This window comes from Lissotriton helveticus, chromosome 5_1 (genome assembly GCF_964261635.1).
Source record: "Lissotriton helveticus chromosome 5_1, aLisHel1.1, whole genome shotgun sequence".
NCBI classification, from domain to species: domain Eukaryota; kingdom Metazoa; phylum Chordata; class Amphibia; order Caudata; family Salamandridae; genus Lissotriton; species Lissotriton helveticus.
The window spans coordinates 1,046,445,761-1,046,463,916 of NC_136065.1; the positions used below are offsets into that span (position 1 = coordinate 1,046,445,761).

The window sequence follows — 18,156 nt, forward strand, 5'->3', positions numbered from 1 at the left end:
GATCCCCCAACTTAGGGTCTAACTTAATTAAGAGGGACCTTCTACGCTCTGTAGACAGCGCGCAATTTGCGTTCCCCAGGAAAACCACTACTCTCTGCGCCCAGTTAGAGAGGACCTCAGGAGAGATGGCCGCCCCGGACTCTTTGGCCTCTTCCGCCATGTCCAAAATTTTTGTAATGGGGCCTATGGCGTCCAAGAGTTTATCCTGGCAAGACCGCCAGGAACGGTCAATGCCTTTGCGGGGGTCCTTAACAAACATCGCTAAGAACGTGGCCATCTTCGGGTCCAACTCTGGGGTCAGGGCAACCTTTCCCTCCAGCGTAGGTCTGGGACATTCCCCACGCAAACAGCTCCTCGCCTCCTTTTCCAAGGGCTTGCGGAGGCGGCCAGCGACGAACTTCACCACCTTCTCCCCAGGGGCCCAGACGGCGGATGTATTATCTCATCCGGGTCCAACATGCCCGAACCATCCCGTGGAAGTTCGGCGGCGGAGCCCGAAGGCCGCCAAGAACGCTCCGACCCATCCTCATCATCGGTGTCCGCTGGGGTGGTTGGTCCAGGAGACAAAGGAGCTGACCCTGCGGAGCCCGAAGGGCCCGGGGGCGGAGAGGACGCAGGGGCAGGATATATCGCCTTAGCCAGGAATGCGTCCCGCAACCTTTCAAAGGCGTCTTTGTCCACACCGCGCATTCCGCCCGACACCCCATCCCTACAGGGTTTCTTAGGGGCTGGGGGAGTAGTCCCCGTTGGGGCGGTAGGGCCAGCAGAACCCCCTAGGTGTGCCTGAGTCACCCTTTCGCACTCCTGTATAATGCGTGCCGAGAGGCGCTCCTCCATAGGTCCCACAATCTCTGTGACACACCTACAAATCGAGCTATCCACAGCCTGGTAGAACTCGTCATCATTGAGGTAGCCTTGCGACTCCTCTTCCTCATAGTAGTCGTCCCCTATCATCACCAGGCGCCCAGCGCTAAACCCAATGCCTTAAAGTAGTATAAAAAGGGCTAGAATCAACTTCGTGATAGGGATACAGGCTAAAGCCAGTGCAGGAATTTTGGGGCAGAGCGAAGCTGCCAGCAGATGTTGCCCAGTGGAACCGGGAATCAGGGGGGGGGCACTCGCCCCACTAGCGCGCAGGCCCTCTTAACAAGACCAGGCCTTCGTCACCTCCCCGCGCGCTAGGCTCACTCAGCAGGAAGCAACCCTCAGAGTGCCCTTGTTCGCCCACAGGCGTCAACGCGGTCAGGCCGCAATACAGACCCCCACCGGGGCGTAAAAATCAATTTTGTGGGGCAATACAGGCTCAATTCGAGCGTCTGGGTGAGGCGACGGGGGAAGGCTCGGCAAAAACGTTCTCCTCAGCCCGATCCCTGACAGGAAACGCGCCGAGGAGAACGAGTTGCACTAGCACCCCCTAGTGGCCGGAGGCGGACGAAAAACGGGCAAAGTCGCGTAGGAACATAAAATGCTCCCGCGACCAGAATGGGCTCTGCAAACAAAAACGGAGCATCAAAGTAAACCCCACAATAAAGAATACACCAGAAACATCAAGTTTCAAAACCCCAACCATGAAGGAAAATGAGGAGAGAGGGATAAAACCACTTAACTGGCTGCGAAGCAGCGAAGAAAGAGGAAGTGGTCATGAAGGGGATGTCCTACCTAGCTGCAGTGGATACTGAGAAAGAACTACGTTATAGACTGCCTTATAATACTCATGGGAGTTGTAGTTGATGGACATTTTTTCATTTGTTTGCCCATACCCTTTGTTCTGTGGTAGAGCTGTTGTTGTTTGTATTTTTTGGCTGCTGTGACTTTTGTGAATAAACAGCGGAGAAGGTACAAAAGCATAATCTGAAGCCTCCGGTCCTGACATGGAATTTAACGGTGCAATGATAATCCATCCTTACAGGCCTGTTACCTTTAACAAGTGTTTCCTAACAAATGAATAGGGTCTACTGCCTTTGTTGGAACTTTTCATAAGAGATTTACCAGACCTATGGCATCTGAAATAACATTTCCCAATGAACCAATAAGGTCTATAACAATTATCATTTGCTTTCCAATGTAATCTGGTCAGCCAGCTGTATTGAGCATAAGCTTTTCTACAAGCCAATCATGAGGTATACTACAGAAAAATTACTAATATTTATACAATTACAGTTGTCTAAACAATATAAAATCCCCTTAAGAAGGCCTAACACGATTATAATGGTAAAAGTCTCCTGTTCCCCCAGTTTGTTTGACTGGGTCACCACTAGCAAACCTCTTGCCTGCTATGAAGATTGGCGAGATTCCATTGCGCACAAAGCCCGCTTGCCGGCTTTATCACACAATAATAACACCCCCCCCCCCCCCCCATTAAACACCTATTGGCTTTAATGCCTTTTTCCCCACAGGAAGTAAAGCCGGCCTACTGCTTTTGTCATAACCTTTTATAATAAACAGCTCAGACACAACTGTTCCCAGTGAAGCAAACGGGCCTCTACAGTCTTTATCATTAGCTTCCTACCACGATCATCACAGTGCACAAAAGCAGACAACATCAAGCATACAGGTATATAATTGCAAATATGTACAAAACACTCCATAAAAGCATCTGCTGTTTCTGTCCCAGAGTTGTCAATTTCATTAGAATTGCATAGAAAGCTATAAAGGTTTCTGGTACAAGCAGTTTTTCTAAGCATTTCAAGACTATAAGGAGACAGGAAGGTGGAACACCTCTGTGTAACCTGCCTTATACTTTCGGAAGAAGACCCTGAAAAGAGAATTATCTAAGCAGTAGTTAGTCAATAAACTTTATTTGGTTTTAGCAATCATAAAAGCAACACAAATATACATAAATGAAGCATGAACACATTCAATAATCATTATACACTGACCCTGTCACACAATCAAAACATTGATGACCATATTCGGTTCGACAAGATTTTATTTTTTTGGGGCCACATTATGACAATTTACTACACTGGAGATCCGAGTAGTTTTGAACCACATTTTATTATACGAGCCACCAGAGGGTAGATACCTGGCAACCCAGGGCTTTGGTGCCACTGCACCTGCTGTACAATTCATATCCATGTAATTGTTTAAAATAAGAGACGTTGCAGCAGTGAAAGTACACAGGCCTGTCAGCTGGTACGTTTTCAAACAATGGCTGCCATACACTGTCAGCCAAATACAAAGGCATGTCAGCTGGTGCGTTTTCAAAGGATGGCTGTCCTACAGTTTCAGACCTCTGGGGTTTCACTGATGTGGCTGACACCTGAGTGGTGAATGTGTGCCCCAACTTTAAATCATATTGATGCCTGGAACCGCCACATTTCACCTTATTCTCACTGAGGATGTGGCAGACTGTACTCTCGGCTGCAGTGAAAGCTTTCGGCTGTTCTTCTGCTGCGTCCGAACTGCCCTTCACTTTTAGGTGTTTACACATCCTCTATTAGGATTTCCAAAGACAAAAGCATGCCTCTAAAATGCATTTAACAGCGGTCTTTCCTCACCAGAGCGGCACATCAAGGGCTCCAAAGGAGCATTGTATGAATGCAGTGGAATCCTTTATGGTTCATGCTGTTTGTAGGTCTATGCCCGAACAGAAGCCTAAGTGTGCTCACTCAAGCTAGTTGTTTAGGAGGCACTTTTGATGAGAGTGATAAAAACTAGTGTAATCAGCAACGTATCTGTAGACCGGTGAAGTGCAGAATGTTGGTAAAGAAAATAACTTCCATGTAAGATAGTTATTTCAACCAAATAACAAGTTTGTAGTTACATATGTTAAGCACTGATCAAGGAGTCGTTCTTCAGAGCCTTTTGCTGTGCCATCTGCTTCCTAAATAGGCTTTTTGCCGACACAGAAATATTGTGTCTTAGGTTTCAAAATGGGTAGGAGTATGCCATCCTGCAGGCAGAGGAAAAAACGTATGAACCAGTGAAGTGCCTTTGCAAAAAGACGATGGCCTGGTCATAGTGCTTTTTAAGTCGAGCCTAGCGCAGCGCGCATGCGCTGCCTAGGAGAGGACCTCTTGGAATCACTCCAGCTTTTCTGAAAACTTGTGCGTGTGTGTTTCGATTTTCCACACATTGTATTAGCTTTTGCGTGTGGCTTTCAAAAATAAAAGCACGCAATTGGCCAAAGGCGGGTACATGTCCCACCTTTTCCAGTAAATGTTTCCTCCCATGGCATCCAGCTTGCGGGAGTAAGCAGGGGCGTGCAGGGTGCTATCTGTTTTGGATTATGTTATGGGCACTTTCACTTTCGCGGCCAAGCTTGTCTCAAATGCTTTTGTTCCTACCTTGCTGCAGTGTGTTTGGTTATTGCACAGTGTGCGCTACCTTGATCCGCATGCAGTTGAAATGACTTTGGCAGTTCTTACTTGGTAATTATCGGTCACTTTCCCCCCCATCAGTGTTTTGTCTGGTGCTCAGTCTGTTTTTTGTGCTTTTTGGAGTAGTGTTCAGTCACTCCCACTACTTGTGCCGCATGCTGCATGAATGCTGTGACACTCTTACTACTCCTACATGCAATCTGTAGTGCTCACCATTCACTTGTGCTCAGTTTCCTTTGTTCAGTCTGCAGTAATAAGCGGTCAGTCTCACTCCCTTCCATTCGCGGTCAATCTTGCTCCGTCCTTAATCATTCCACAGTAATAACCAACCAGTCTTCCCTGTTCTTCATCTGGTCTGCGGCCATGATAGGTCAGTCGCGCTCTCTTCTGTCCATGCTCGGTAATGATGCTGTGGCTTCTCCTATCCTTGCCTATATTACCACTCGGCTTATGTTACTCCTTTCACTTCTGCATTAAATCTCAAGTCTTCATCCTCTGAAATCACCTTTCCTTCCCCTTCGCTCTCCCTGTCACTCATGTTTTCTATTTCTTAATAAGCCCAACGGTTCCCTGCTGGATCTTGAAACCACAGTGAAAGTTGTCGGTGGATACCGGGGGTCTAGGCAATTCAGGACAGGACATTGCTTCTGAAAGGCCGATGGGGCTAAGGCAGGGCAAGTCAGAGTTTGGGGTTTTGAGATATTTATTATTTTTAGATCTTGGTATTCTTATTTTTTAACGGTGTTTAACATGGTGCTTTGATTTTGTAACAGCCAGTGCTTTTTTTGAGCCGGTGGATTCCAGGACTCCCTACAGCATTTAAATAACACTGACACTTTTATATAGCAAACTGGACCTACAAATATTGGAATTATTTTTATGACATAATTTAAGGGCATATTATTTTCTGGTACAAAAGTGGAGACTAAGTGATTTACCCAGGATCACTGGATGTTGGGCCAATGCCAAAACTCAAACTTTGTTCCCTAGCTCTGAAGTCTGCACCTTTCAGTGCTATATTATAACTTTTCCCTAATGCCATTTGCCTCTCCTAATCTGTTACTTTTTTTCTATTGTAATGCTTAATTTGAGCTGGTGCGTTCCGGAACTCATCACAGCACTTCATTGTAAACACTGACACTTATAGCATAAACTGGACCCAGCGTTTTTGGAGTGCGTTTTATAAGCATTACTTAAGGAACTATTACTTTATGGAACAAACAGTGTTATTTTTATAAATACCACTTAAGGGCATAAGAATTTTTGGCACAAACATGGAAATTAAGTGATTGGCCTAGGATCACGGATGTTGATGCAACGCCAAGACTCGAGCTTTGTTCCCCAGCTCTAAAGTCTGCATCTTTGTCTGTTACACAATGGCTTGCCCCAGTGACATTTGATTCTCCTAATCTGTTCCTTTTATTTTATAGTAGTGCCGGTGTTTTCCTGCACTCCCCACCACATTTAATTGTCAACACCCGCGCTTACAGTGCAAAGTGGACCCAAAGGTTTTGGAGCGCTTTTTTTTAATATATATTTAAACGCATTATAACACGCACAAGAAACTCATTCTGATATATTTTTTGTTTATAAACTGCAATGTTGTTATTGTGTGCAATGTTTTACTTGCTCTTTGGCTTTTATAACACGCGCAAGTAAAACACATTTCTGATATAGCTTTTATTTATAGACTGCGACGCTGTTATTGTGCGTGCCGATGCTTTTTGCAGTTTGTAACCTATAGTGCATAATTTGAGCTGGTGGTTTCCGGGACTCACCAAGGCACTTAATTATTAATACCGACGCTTATAGAGCAAACCTAACCTACTATACTTCAGTTATATATAAAGTTTTTTTGGTTATATATAAGATGCCAGAAATGGTTATAACACTTTTTTTTATTATAACTTTTAAGCGTGCTGCACAACATTCACAATGCAGTAGATTTTCTTGTTAGTGTGGGGCTATGTTAAGCCACATGGCACGCAGCCGAGAAAGGAAAGACAATCAGCAGGTAAAAGAGATGATTATTTGAGTTTGACTTCATCCAGGAAGGTGGAGATGTGGTAAACAGCTATGTTTATAGAGTCACTTTGGCTATGGTTTGAATGGAAGGGGTGGCTGACATTGATGGCGCAAAGATGGAAAGCCTGTTGAAGACTTGACTCTCTAGGATTTGGACATGGGCATGATGAAGACACACAATGGAGTATGAGGCTGATGTTTTTTATGAGTTGGGGATAACTAGGGCTGCTGTAAAGAAAGAAGGGTGTACATTGACACCTATGAGTAACGACTGGTTAAGGAGTTGGTGTCAAGGTTTAGGCGAAGTTCTTTAAGCAAGGAGAAGTGTTTTCTGATTCCTGGTGCAAAAGATTCTGAGGGCGACAGGTCTGTCTGGGATAAATCTACCCGGGCCCGGATGCAGATACGGTATTGCATGTTTTCCAGGGTTACCCCCAGGCAGATAATTCTGAAAGCATGGCTTTGGCAGATTTCACGTGATCACTTTTGCTTTCCCTTGCACTTGTTAATAAAGGCCAGTATCACTTTTACTGTGGTATGTTTTTCACTCATATAGAACAGCTGAACCGAACATCACGATTCTTGCAATTGCAACAGTCACAGAGATCTGACAACTTGGTTAATTGACTTCTGCAGTTCGTAGTTCATGTGAGAGGTGAACTATCTTGTGGAATGTTAAAATAGGAAATCCACATTGGGATCTCTGCAGCTTTAGATGAATCCCTTTCCGCCTCCTCCAAGCCTGAGGTCCAACCATGCCTTCAGAGATGGAATCCACAGGCAGTTCAGTGGCACCTTAATTAGAGACTTGTTCCTCCCAACTCTCCAACACACACTCTCCCTGTGGATTGTCACAGTGTATCTGGTGTGCATATGGTGAACCTAGTCTAAAGGAGGGAGAGCGCTGTACTAGGGCAACGACAAGCCTAACATCAACGAGCGATGGGAGCTAGCATGTGCACTGTTAGTGCTTGGTGATGTAGTGTACAATGCCATGATGTACTCTGTGACTAACACACACACACTTACACTCGCAATAATACATCCCAATGACAGCACATCAGCAAGGCAACCAAAGGAGCGAACTTCCAAATCAATACCTTGAGAAAACTCAAACCCTTCCTTCCAGCCAAAGACTTTCAAACTGCAGTACAATCTATAGTCATCCCGCACATAGAATACGGCAGCATCGCCCTCTGTGGGCTCCCCCTAACCACAACGGCACCCCTAAGAGCGTCCCTTAACGCTGCAGCAAGACTTATCACTGGCTCAAAAAAACACTCGCATATCTCCCCTGACTTTAAATCCCTGAACTGGCTGCCTTTTGAAGCCAGAATACATCTGAAAATCGCCTGCATGACACACAAGGCTATACACACGAACTCACCCGCCTACCTCTCTCAAAAGCTGACAATTTCGGGCGGCTCTAGAACTACTAGAAGCACAAACAATCTTCTGCTGAAGCCTCGAAGATTTCGGAAGGTAAAAACCTATAAACGCTCCTTCTCAGGAATGGCGCCCAGGATCTGGGACTCACTCCCTCCTGAAACCAGGCTCATCTCCTCCAACAAACTTTTAAAGAAAGAAGTAAAAGCGATCTTCATGGCGAAATACACATGAGCTATTATTCTGTACCTCCAGGACTCCGCGTTGTACTACCTTCCTGACCCCTTGGTCTATTTGTATTACTTGTATTATCGACTCACTTGACTGTATACGTTCCCTCTCTGCATATCTTATTTTATATTATTGACGTGCCTATCTGACTTTGCACCCTTTACCTACACCACCTCAAACATTACCTACTGTTATACTACTGATTCTCCTGCGTGACTATGCACCCTGTACTCTCCTACCTCAACTATGCCTACCTCTATGCTATTTACAAAAGTAGTTTAAGCACGCTTAAACAAGTTTATGCTCCCTCTTTATGTATTTTCATATTATTGGCGTACCTGTTTGACTATGCACCGTGTACCTCTATGCTATTTACAAAAGTAGTTTAAGCACGCTTAAACAAGTATATGCTCCCTCTTTATGTACTTTCATATTATTGGCGTACCTGTTTGACTATGCACCGTGTACCTACACTACCTCAACTATGACCTACCTCTTATTTTGACCTACCTATGTAACTATGCATATCGTACCTAACTACCTCAACTATTACCTACTATTATGCTACCAGCCCATGTCCTTGTAAAGCGCTCTGATATCTGCAAAGATCTTGTTCGCGCTATATAAAACTTTGAAATAAATAAATAAATAAAGGTGAGACCTATTGGCTATGCCAATGCTTGTTCTTTCTTGAGGTATTGACAATGGCATGTAGAGCATTGCCAAAGGGAATTTGCAAAGCTAGTAAGTCCCAAAGGCAAGACCCATAGCTTTGCCAATGCTTGTTCTACTTGTGCTAGCCCGCGGTAAAAATAAAGTGCCAATGCAGCATGTGTTCATCCCTGGGCTCTTTTGCAATATAGACTTCCAGATTGCTAAAGGGTAAACGTAATCATGAGTGAGAGCACATGAATTTCTTGACCAAATGTTGTAACTTATAGTCTTCTATTTCCAAGCAACATTAAGCTGTAAATTGCTGTTCAGTCGACGTGTTACACAGGAAGTCCAAAATTAGAAGAGAAATGTATTGTTTTCGTAACTGGGTTCTGTGATGGTTATTTGTGTTTCCAAACCGCCTTAATATCCATAGTGACTTTGCATTTTAAATGTTAAAGCTCTACACAAGCATCTCCATAAACTGTTATCTTTATTTGAAATTTCTGCATTTTCTTCTTTATTTTGAAGATCGTTTTTGACTTACTTTTCCATTTAATTTATTTTTATAAAATGGCAGTAATTTAGCTCTGTGAAACACACAAAAGGTGATGGGAGGCTGCTTGCAATAAGTCTAACCACTGGCAGTAGCTTGGGGTAGCACTCCAACCCATCTTTCTTTTTCTCACTATGCCACTTCAGCTTGGACCCAGCCATGTGCAAATCGGTCTTGACCCTGCTTCAATTGGAACAGTCCAGCCCGACCTGCTAAGCCAGGTCCTCACCGAAGCGGAACACAAGCAGCCTAGTAATTTAGCTCTCACCGTCACGTTTTTTTCTTTTGCAGCACTTGAAGTGGATTTTACTATCTTTTTACGTGTAATCTGCTCTTTATAAACTTCTATGTTAGGTAACACTTTTACCCATTAGTTAAGACTTATTTTGTGTTCTCCTTTCTGTCTAAAGTCTGGTGATAAAAACCCTTTCTTATGTCTGGCATCTGTATTTTACTGCCAGTTTTAATAGTGCAACTTCTTTCTCTTGTAATTTATGACCTTGTCTCAAGTGAGAAGTAATTTCCACCTCCTACATTATTAAAGTCGGAGTTCCCTCATCCCCCGGCCAATTCTTTTTGTATACCTGCAACATCAATTTCTTCATGCAGGATGTCTTTTCTCCCAGTGCTTGTTTGTAAAGTGGAGCTAAAGTGTTGCTATAATTATTAAAAAATAATATTCAGACGGGGAGGGCTCCAATTTAAAGTCTGTGCTCCTAGTTGATAAATGTATTGTCTTAACTTTTGTTACTGCTTAGTGCCACTCATTTTGTCTGCCTCTTATTTCCTTTATCAAGTTGCCTACGGTTTCTGTGGTGAGAGATGCGCAGTCCCAGCTCCTACCTGATGTGGGTGCAACTGTCACTTGTAAGGTAGGTCTTTTCCTAAGAACAATTCATTGCATGTGTGTCAGCTCAGTCACAGTATCAACAAGTTTTTAGGTCTCGCGTTAGCGAAAGACCTTATGTCGCCCGTTTGCGGGAATGTGAACAGGAGATATGCACGCGCTTTCCCTCGGCGGATTTCACCTCATGGGCGCGCACGTGCACATCTCCTGTTCAACATTCAGCAGCCTCTTGCCTCTACCATTCACGCGCGCACACACACACAGCCACACTCACGCATGCGCACACACATTCCCACGCGCACACTCACCCCCCCCCGCACACGCAGGGCTTACATACACACACAAACGCGCACACACACACCCTCCCAACCCCACTCACCGGGCACACGCAGGGCTTCCATCACTGGGGGCATGTCATTCGGCATCATGTCAGGAGGGAGTGGCTACGTGTCCAGCCCCGGTCGCCGATACCAGCGCGGCAGGAGCGTGAGGCTTTGACGTAGCACGGTGGGTAGGGGCTTCTGGCGCGCGCAGCATTGTATATGGAGGAGGCGGCGGCTTCCGCGCGCGTGAGCTTCTCTGTAGAAAGCCGCTGGTAAGTTTAGTTTTTGCTACCAGATTTGTCCTGTCTCTTGTTTACAGTGCAAACGTTCAGCCTATCATAGGACGGTGAGTCTTAGTAATAAGTAATTCAGAACTCAAATTTATTACAAGTAACTTTAAAGAAATATGAGAAAATAGTCTACCGTTCTGTGCATTTGCGAAGCTACATTTCTCATAAAGCTTCAAGGAAAACCTCGAGTTAGAGCTAATGAGGAAGGTGAGTGGGAAGTGCCCATTTTCATGGGCTATACCTTATCTACTTCATTGCAGAGTACTTTTAACATTACTTATACTCATAACAATGAGTTTTGCAAAAATAGGGTGAAACTGGTCTGTGGTTGTTGACCCTCTTTGAGAGCCTATGTTGTCGCTTGGTAGGCCACACTTCCTTTAGAATATGAACTTGTATTACGTTTTTTGCTTACACAATTACATTATAAAAATCTTGTTTCCACAAGTACAGTCTCCTGTTTTGGGGTTCATTTTCCACACTTTTCACCACTCTGTACCAGGTATCAAAAGACGTGACCGACCCTAAAGTTGTTAAAGTTCACCACCTCCAACTTGATAAAAAAAAATTTTTTTTTTTAACTAATTGAATTTTCTTCTCGAGTAAAGAATAATAGAAGGCACCATTGAAACAGAAAAGGGAAGTAATATCCAAATATTAACTTTTAAATAAAAAACCTATTTATGGGATCGACCACTTGATCCTGAAGACTGAAGAGAGAGAATATGATTTTGTTTTTTTGTGTTTGTTTTGATTTTTTAATAAAAATCAAATTCGTAGCAGCCACTCCTTGCAATAAATGTTTCTCTCTGCAGTAAACTGCCCGTTATTTCCCTCTGTGGCACAAACGTCTTTTCCTCAGTCTTGGGGAGCCACAGCATGGACACATAATGGAAGCCAGCAAGATAGCTTGGAGGGTCAATGCACGTGCTATAGATTTCTGAGTTCACAGTGCCTGTCCCACTTTTTTGGTAACGCTGATGCACACTTCCATACTAGGTCGATAAATGGGAGGGGGGGGGGTCTAGTGTTTACATTGAATCAAGCGCTAATCCCAAATTCCTAACTTGTCAATTCATACAAACTTTATTTCCATCTCTGGTTCCCTGCCAAAAAGGGGACCGGTTTTCAAGAAGCTAAGCACCCCCTACAAGGATGTAACATGTTAACAACTAGGGATTTATTACATTGTTCAGTGAAACTACTTTCAGACACTCTCCGACTTAACTTGCTATTTTAGGGAGCGCCTTTTCAACAGATGCATGTGAAATGTGTTCTGTCAGACAGCACCTTCTCACTGCCTCCTCATATTTACCACTAGTGACACCTACTGCAAATGCTGGCGGAGTTTGTGGTATAAGGTGGATATGTGCTGTTCATGCACACTAGAGTCGAACTGGGACAGAAAAATGGGCTTGGGCACCAACATAAAAAGTGCCCTTCAATAGTGAATTAGATAGCTAAACAAGCATTGGCAAAGACAATAGGTCTCTCCTCTCCTAGGTGAGACATGTTGGCTTTGTCAATTTTAGTTTTTTTTTTGTTTTTTTTCACAACAAATTTTTATTTGTAGGATTGGGCAAGTAATACGTGTGGCTCCCCACATTCAGGAGAACACCACCAAGCATTGTGGTACAGTTGCAGCATAGGACCAAGCGTCCAATCAAGTAGTCAAGAGAAAGCAATTATAAAAGAATACAGCTATACCCTCCCCTACCCCTACTAACCCCAACTACCCAACCCTCCCACCTCCACCCCTGTGCCCCACCCTACCCCCGTGCACGTGTGTACAGATAGCCTCGGTGTGTAATCGTGATATGATACTCGTGGCGTATTGCAAGGACTTGCAAATATCAGGGGACTAAAGATCTTCCTCCAGTTCTGCCGGAGGGTCCAGTGTCAACCCCCTATAATCAGCCCACCTCTTCCATACCTTGAAATGTTTGCGGGGGCACCCTCGTGCTTCAAAGATCGGTCGCTCCAGGCCCATGCAAAAGTCCATTCCGGCTCTCCATGCACACAGGGGGGGGGGCCCTCACATCTTTCCAAGCCCGAGCTAGGTCTCTTTTGGCCACCACCAGTCCCAGGAGCAACAGGTGACCTTTATATATGTTTCCACCAACCCCCTCCAAGATGTGGAGTAGGCCCAGACGATGAGTGCGAGGAAGAGTCCAACTCAGTACTTCAGACAGGCAGCCCCACACACCCCTCCAGGGCCCACCAGCCTAGGGCACGACCATATCGTGTGGAGCAAAGTGCCCACCGCATTTCCGCAGCGCAAACATTCCGGGGATCCAATCAAGCCTGCCTTCCACAGACGCTCACGGGTGTAGTAGGCCCTATGGAGAATTTTGAATTGGATCAGTCTAAACCGTATGGCAATGGCTGCCTCCCTAGGGGACTCCAGAACTTCCCTCCAGTCATCTTCATCGAGGGGGCCAACATCGGCTTCCCAAGTCGTCTTTAACAGAAGAAGGGTGGAGGAGCAATGAGTTACCATCGTCTGATATGTACGAGAGACTTTCTTATCCCCCAGATCACCCATAAAGACTTTTGCCTCAATGGGACTAAATTCGGGAAGCGAATCTAAGTTGGTAATACTGGGCATTAGTGCGTGTCGGAGTTGTAAGTACCGAAAAAATTGGGACAGGGGCATATTAAATTCGGTGCTGAGTGCCTGAAAGGACTTGAGCGTCGTCCCGGACATCACATGTCCTAGCTGTGAAATCCCGATCGCATCCCAGCCATCAAATCCTGATAAGGCCGACAGTTCGGGTAACAGGCCGTTATGCCATAGCGGCGTCTCAGCGGTCAGTCGACCCCACCAGCCCATGCGGCGCAAGGCCTGCCGCCAGACAGCAAAAACGAGTCTCGTGACCCTCGGCAGCTTCCGGCGCAAGCGGGCTGAGTAGAGGACTGTGAGGAGCGTGTTGTCGCCCATCAATGTGCGTTCCAGGGCATAGGCCGGATCCCCGCCGTCGCCATACCACCATTCGTTCAGGATAAGCAGATGAGCGGCTTGGTAATAGGACAGTAGATCCGAGGTGGCCAGGCCTCCGCAGTAAGTGGACAAGAAGCACGTACGTAGTGCTACTCTGGCCGTCCCCCCAGCCCATAGAAAGCGGCCCAAGATCGAATTGACCTGTCGGAACCACCGGGGTGCAATTGGATAGGGATGATTCTGCAATTGGTAGAGGAGACGCGGGAGTGCGACCATCTTAAAAATTGCAGATCTGCCAAATATAGATAGGGGCATCCGAGACCAAGCTTTGACATCGGTCTGAACTCGGTCCCAAACGGGCACTATGTTGCATTCCCAGGCAATGTTTGCTGACTCCGACAGGAACACCCCCAGATATTTCAGGCCATGCGTAGCCACCTGTAGCCCCGACGTCCAGGGACCCGTTACGGTGTCTCCACTCAGCACCCAGAGGGTAGATTTACGCAGGTTCAAATATAGGCCCGAGATGTCCCCAAAGATTCGCATAATTTCTAGTACGCGCGGTCCTGATCGCTGCAGATCGGTAAGAAAGAAAAGGACATCGTCCGCGTAAAGCGCAATCCTATCCGATAAGCTGTCGTTCCATACAAAGCCCTGCATTTGCGCATCTATACGCACCCAGGCAGCCAACGGCTCCATAAGTAGAGCGAATAGATAGGGGGAGAGCGGGCATCCCTGTCGGGTCCCTCGTCCAATTTGAAACGTCTCCGACACCGCCCCTGCAACCTGCACCGAGGCCGTAATGTCCGTGTATAGTAGCCTGATTATAGGACAGAAAAACCGGGCCTAGATTGAGACGGGGCAAAAGTGCAAAAAGGTATGCCCAGCTGACTGAGTCAAAGGCTTTGTTAATGTCAGCTAGCAACAGAGCCGCCTGCTATCCTGTGGCTCCCATGGCGTCAATCGCCGCCTGTGCGCGTCGGATGTTATGCCGCGTCGCTCTATGAGGCATGAACCCGGCCTGGTCCGGATGCACTAGGTCTGTTATATGCGGGGATAAACGATTCGCTAGGGCCCTAGCCAGGACTTTAGCCTCAATATTGAGTAATGAAATGGGGCGATATGAGTCGTGTCTCTCTGGGGGTCTACCTGGTTTCTGAAATACTACGATTTCGGCATGTCGCCAGTCTCGGGGCAGTGTGCTCTGTTCACGCGCTGTCTCAAGCGCACGGTGATAGTGGGACCCCAGCTGTACATGAAACTTCTTATAAAACTCACTCGGGTAGCCACTCGGGCCAGGGACTTTTCCGGTATTAAGCTGTCCCAGGGCATCGCCCAGCTCCTCCGCTGTAAGGGGTGCATCGAGGGCCTTCCTAGTTTCATCCGACACCGCCTTGGGGGGCATGTCCTCGATAAATTTAGTCACCTCGTCAGCTGATAGGCGGTCGCATGGGGCGTACTGAGTAGCGAAGTATGTGGCAAAACTCGCTGCTAGCTCGACTGGGTCAGTAAGGACCTCGCCGTCGTCGGACGTGAGTCCTGGCAGCGTAAGCGGCTGGAGGTGGCGTTGGCAGAGTCTATGAAGCATCGTACATGACTTGTCCCCCCATTGGTATATTCTACTGCGCGTGGCTAGCCACGCCTGTTTTGCTTCATCAAGTAGGACAGATGCATAGGCTTGTTGAGCCTGGAGAAGTAGTCGTAACCCGGCTTCATCACCCCCCACCCGGTTCTGCTCTTCCAAAGTTTCCACCTGCGTGGCCGCTTCTGCGATCATTTCCCGCCGCTTCCGACGGGCCGCGGCACACCACGCGATGTCCACTCCCCATATAGTGGGCTTCATGGCCTCCCACACCACCCCGGCGTCAATGTCTCCCACTAGGTTTTCTCGCCAATACAGGTCTAACGCTTCACGCAAGTGCGTCACATAGGCAGGCTGCTGGAGATGCCACGAGGACATCCTCCATCTAAACGGCTGGCGTTGTCGACGGAGTTCCACCCTAATCGATACCGGGGAGTGATCGGACAGGCCTCTCGGCAAGATGTCAGCACTCTTCACTCTACACAAGCAGTCGCCAGGCACAAACACATAGTCCAATCTTGAATAGGAGCCATGCACAGCAGAGACATACGTATACTCGCGTGTTGTAGGGTGCATATGTCTCCAGGTATCCGTCCAGCCCAGTCCCTCCGTCATAGCATGCAGTCTGGTGTGTGGGGGGGGAGGGGTAGTCTCACCTACTTCCCGGCGCCGCCGGCGATCCACACACACGTCCATCACATCATTCCAATCACCGCTAACCACCGCCAGGGATTCGAGGATGTCCTCCCACACTGTGAACAGTTTCTCAGCCAGGGCCCATTGCAGGGGGGGGGGGGCATAGACACTCCCAAAGACCACAGATTCAGTGCCCACCATGCCCTTGACAAAGATATAGCGACCTTGTGGGTCAACCCACTGCTTCTCATGGCCATAGGCCACCCTGCGATGTATCAAAATGGCCACCCCCCTGGATCCCCGGGAAAATCCGGCATGAAATACTTGGTGATAGCCGAACCTCTGTAGACCCAGCACTTTCGAGCCCATCATGTGGGTTTCCTGGAGCAAGAAAATATCAGCACTCTCACTTTTCCCCTAGCGCAACACCGCCCCACGCTTAATCTTGTCGAGCATCCCCCTGCATTACACGTGATAACCCGCAGAGACGCCTCGGGGAGTCTATGAGTCGTTTCAGCCATAGTCAAGTGGGACCCACCCAACAGGACTTCCTCGCCATTGCCACGCATCGCACACAGTAATGAACACCCTAGCAAAACACACGTGCATTCCCACCCTCTCGCCCCAGAACCTCAAGATAACATGACGAGCAACTCTCGTCCTACCCCAAACCCCAAAACCAACCATCAACTTAATGTCATCATAGTCCTGATTATGTCTCGGTCCCAACTCAGCGGCCCTGCTCCCGGCCACCCGCACCCCTCCTCCCCCCCCCTATACCTCAAGAAACCATGAAGTACCTGTCGCGGCATGGGTAACCCCGAGTCCAAAACAGAGGGCCCTGAGCCAGCCATGCCAATGGATCCCAACTCCCCAGGAAACCGTAACCTCATCCCTCCTCTCCCAAAACCTCCCACATCTGTAGGAGAGCAGTAGCCCCTTATGTGTAGTCCCCGAACCCCAACCCACAATCCCCCCCCATGTTCAGTGATCAGCCGCAAACCAATCCTGAGGCAGCCATGATGCTAACAGTCCATCGAGCCCCAAAAGCCCTTACTCCGTTAGCCAGAACCTGTAACTTCAAGTGTACAGAGGGGCGCTGAATCTTCAGAGCTGGCCATGATCCATCTCAGACTGGTCCGAGTCCTCGGTCCTACCACTGGCCTGGGTGCCGCTGAAGGAGGCCGACCGCTTCCGTGACTTAGATCGCCGGTTCCTCTTGGTCTTGGTCGTCTGGCCTCTCCGTTCCTGTGATGACCCCCTCGAAGAGCCCGGGTTCAGCCCCGGTTGAGAATTCGGCCTGATCCTCACTGTCTCGTCGGTCCATTTAAAGAGGTCTTCCGGAGTGTCGAAAAATAGTGTCTGCGATTGGAAAATCACCCTCAGGCGCGCTGGGTACAACAGGGAGTATTGGAGTTTGAGACCTCGCAGTTTCGCTTTGGCGGCCATGAAGGATTGGCGCTGCTGCTGCACTAGCTTCGTGTAGTCAGGGAAGATCATTATCTTTCGATTTTCGTAAAGAAGAGCCTCTCTGGTTCTCGCTTCCCTCAGAATGACATCCCGGTCATGATAGTTCAGAAGTCTAGCAATTACTGCCCTGGGCCGTTCACCTTCCGGTGGCATCTGTGACCAGGCGCGGTGTGCGCGTTCAATAACGAAGCAGTTGGATAAAGCCTCCGGGGGCAGCCAGGTTCCCAGCCACTGCGTGAGGAATTGTGCCATGTTACCCTTCTCGCATCGTTCCGGAAAGCCAATGAAACTGAGGTTGTTGCGGCGTGCGTGCCCTTCAGCATCCTCCACTCGAAGCGCCAGACCCCGTTGCGCAGTTTCCATTGCCGCCATTTTCCTCTTGAGTGTGCCTACATCGTCCTCCACCACCGACACCCTGGATTCAGCCTCTGTGATCCGTGCTACGGCATTCCGCAAGTCTTGACGCAACAGGGTGACATCTGCGCCCACTGCACCTATTTTGGCATCTAGCATATCCCTTGACTGGGTGATGGCCGCCATAAGTGCTGTGTTATCCGGCCCTCCTCCCTGCTGTCCACCTCCTGATGGTCCAGGGCCCCCACTGGCCCGGTGAACTTGTCGATTGTCACCTGTTTGGTGGGGCCGCCACCTCCCCTGGTCATGGCTGCAAGTTCCTCGTGAATCGCCCACTACGTATGCAGAGATGGCCGTGCAGGGACCCCAAGCCCCTTCCGCTAAGTGTATCAGGGGAGGGCCGCGTGAAAGCAACTTTTCCCTCAGTGGGGGCCGGATAGTCTCATCCTTGGTGGAATTCTGCGCCCGGGCCAGGTCCAGGCAGGCCCCGAGACCAGCTCCCCACTCGCCAACAGTCAGTGTCCCCTATCCCCCCTGCG

The 18,156-nt window shown here is 47.9% G+C and overlaps 1 protein-coding gene across 1 annotated transcript in view; it reads left to right on the forward strand.

Moving 5' to 3' along the window:
• Positions 1-18,156, forward strand: part of EXOSC1 (exosome component 1) — a 148,713-nt gene that overhangs the window by 29,679 nt on the left and 100,878 nt on the right. Inside the window, exon 3 of the mRNA XM_078643581.1 lies at positions 9,972-10,046. Coding sequence (XP_078499707.1) covers positions 9,972-10,046 — 75 coding nt within the window. The remainder of the gene's footprint in view (positions 1-9,971; positions 10,047-18,156) is intronic.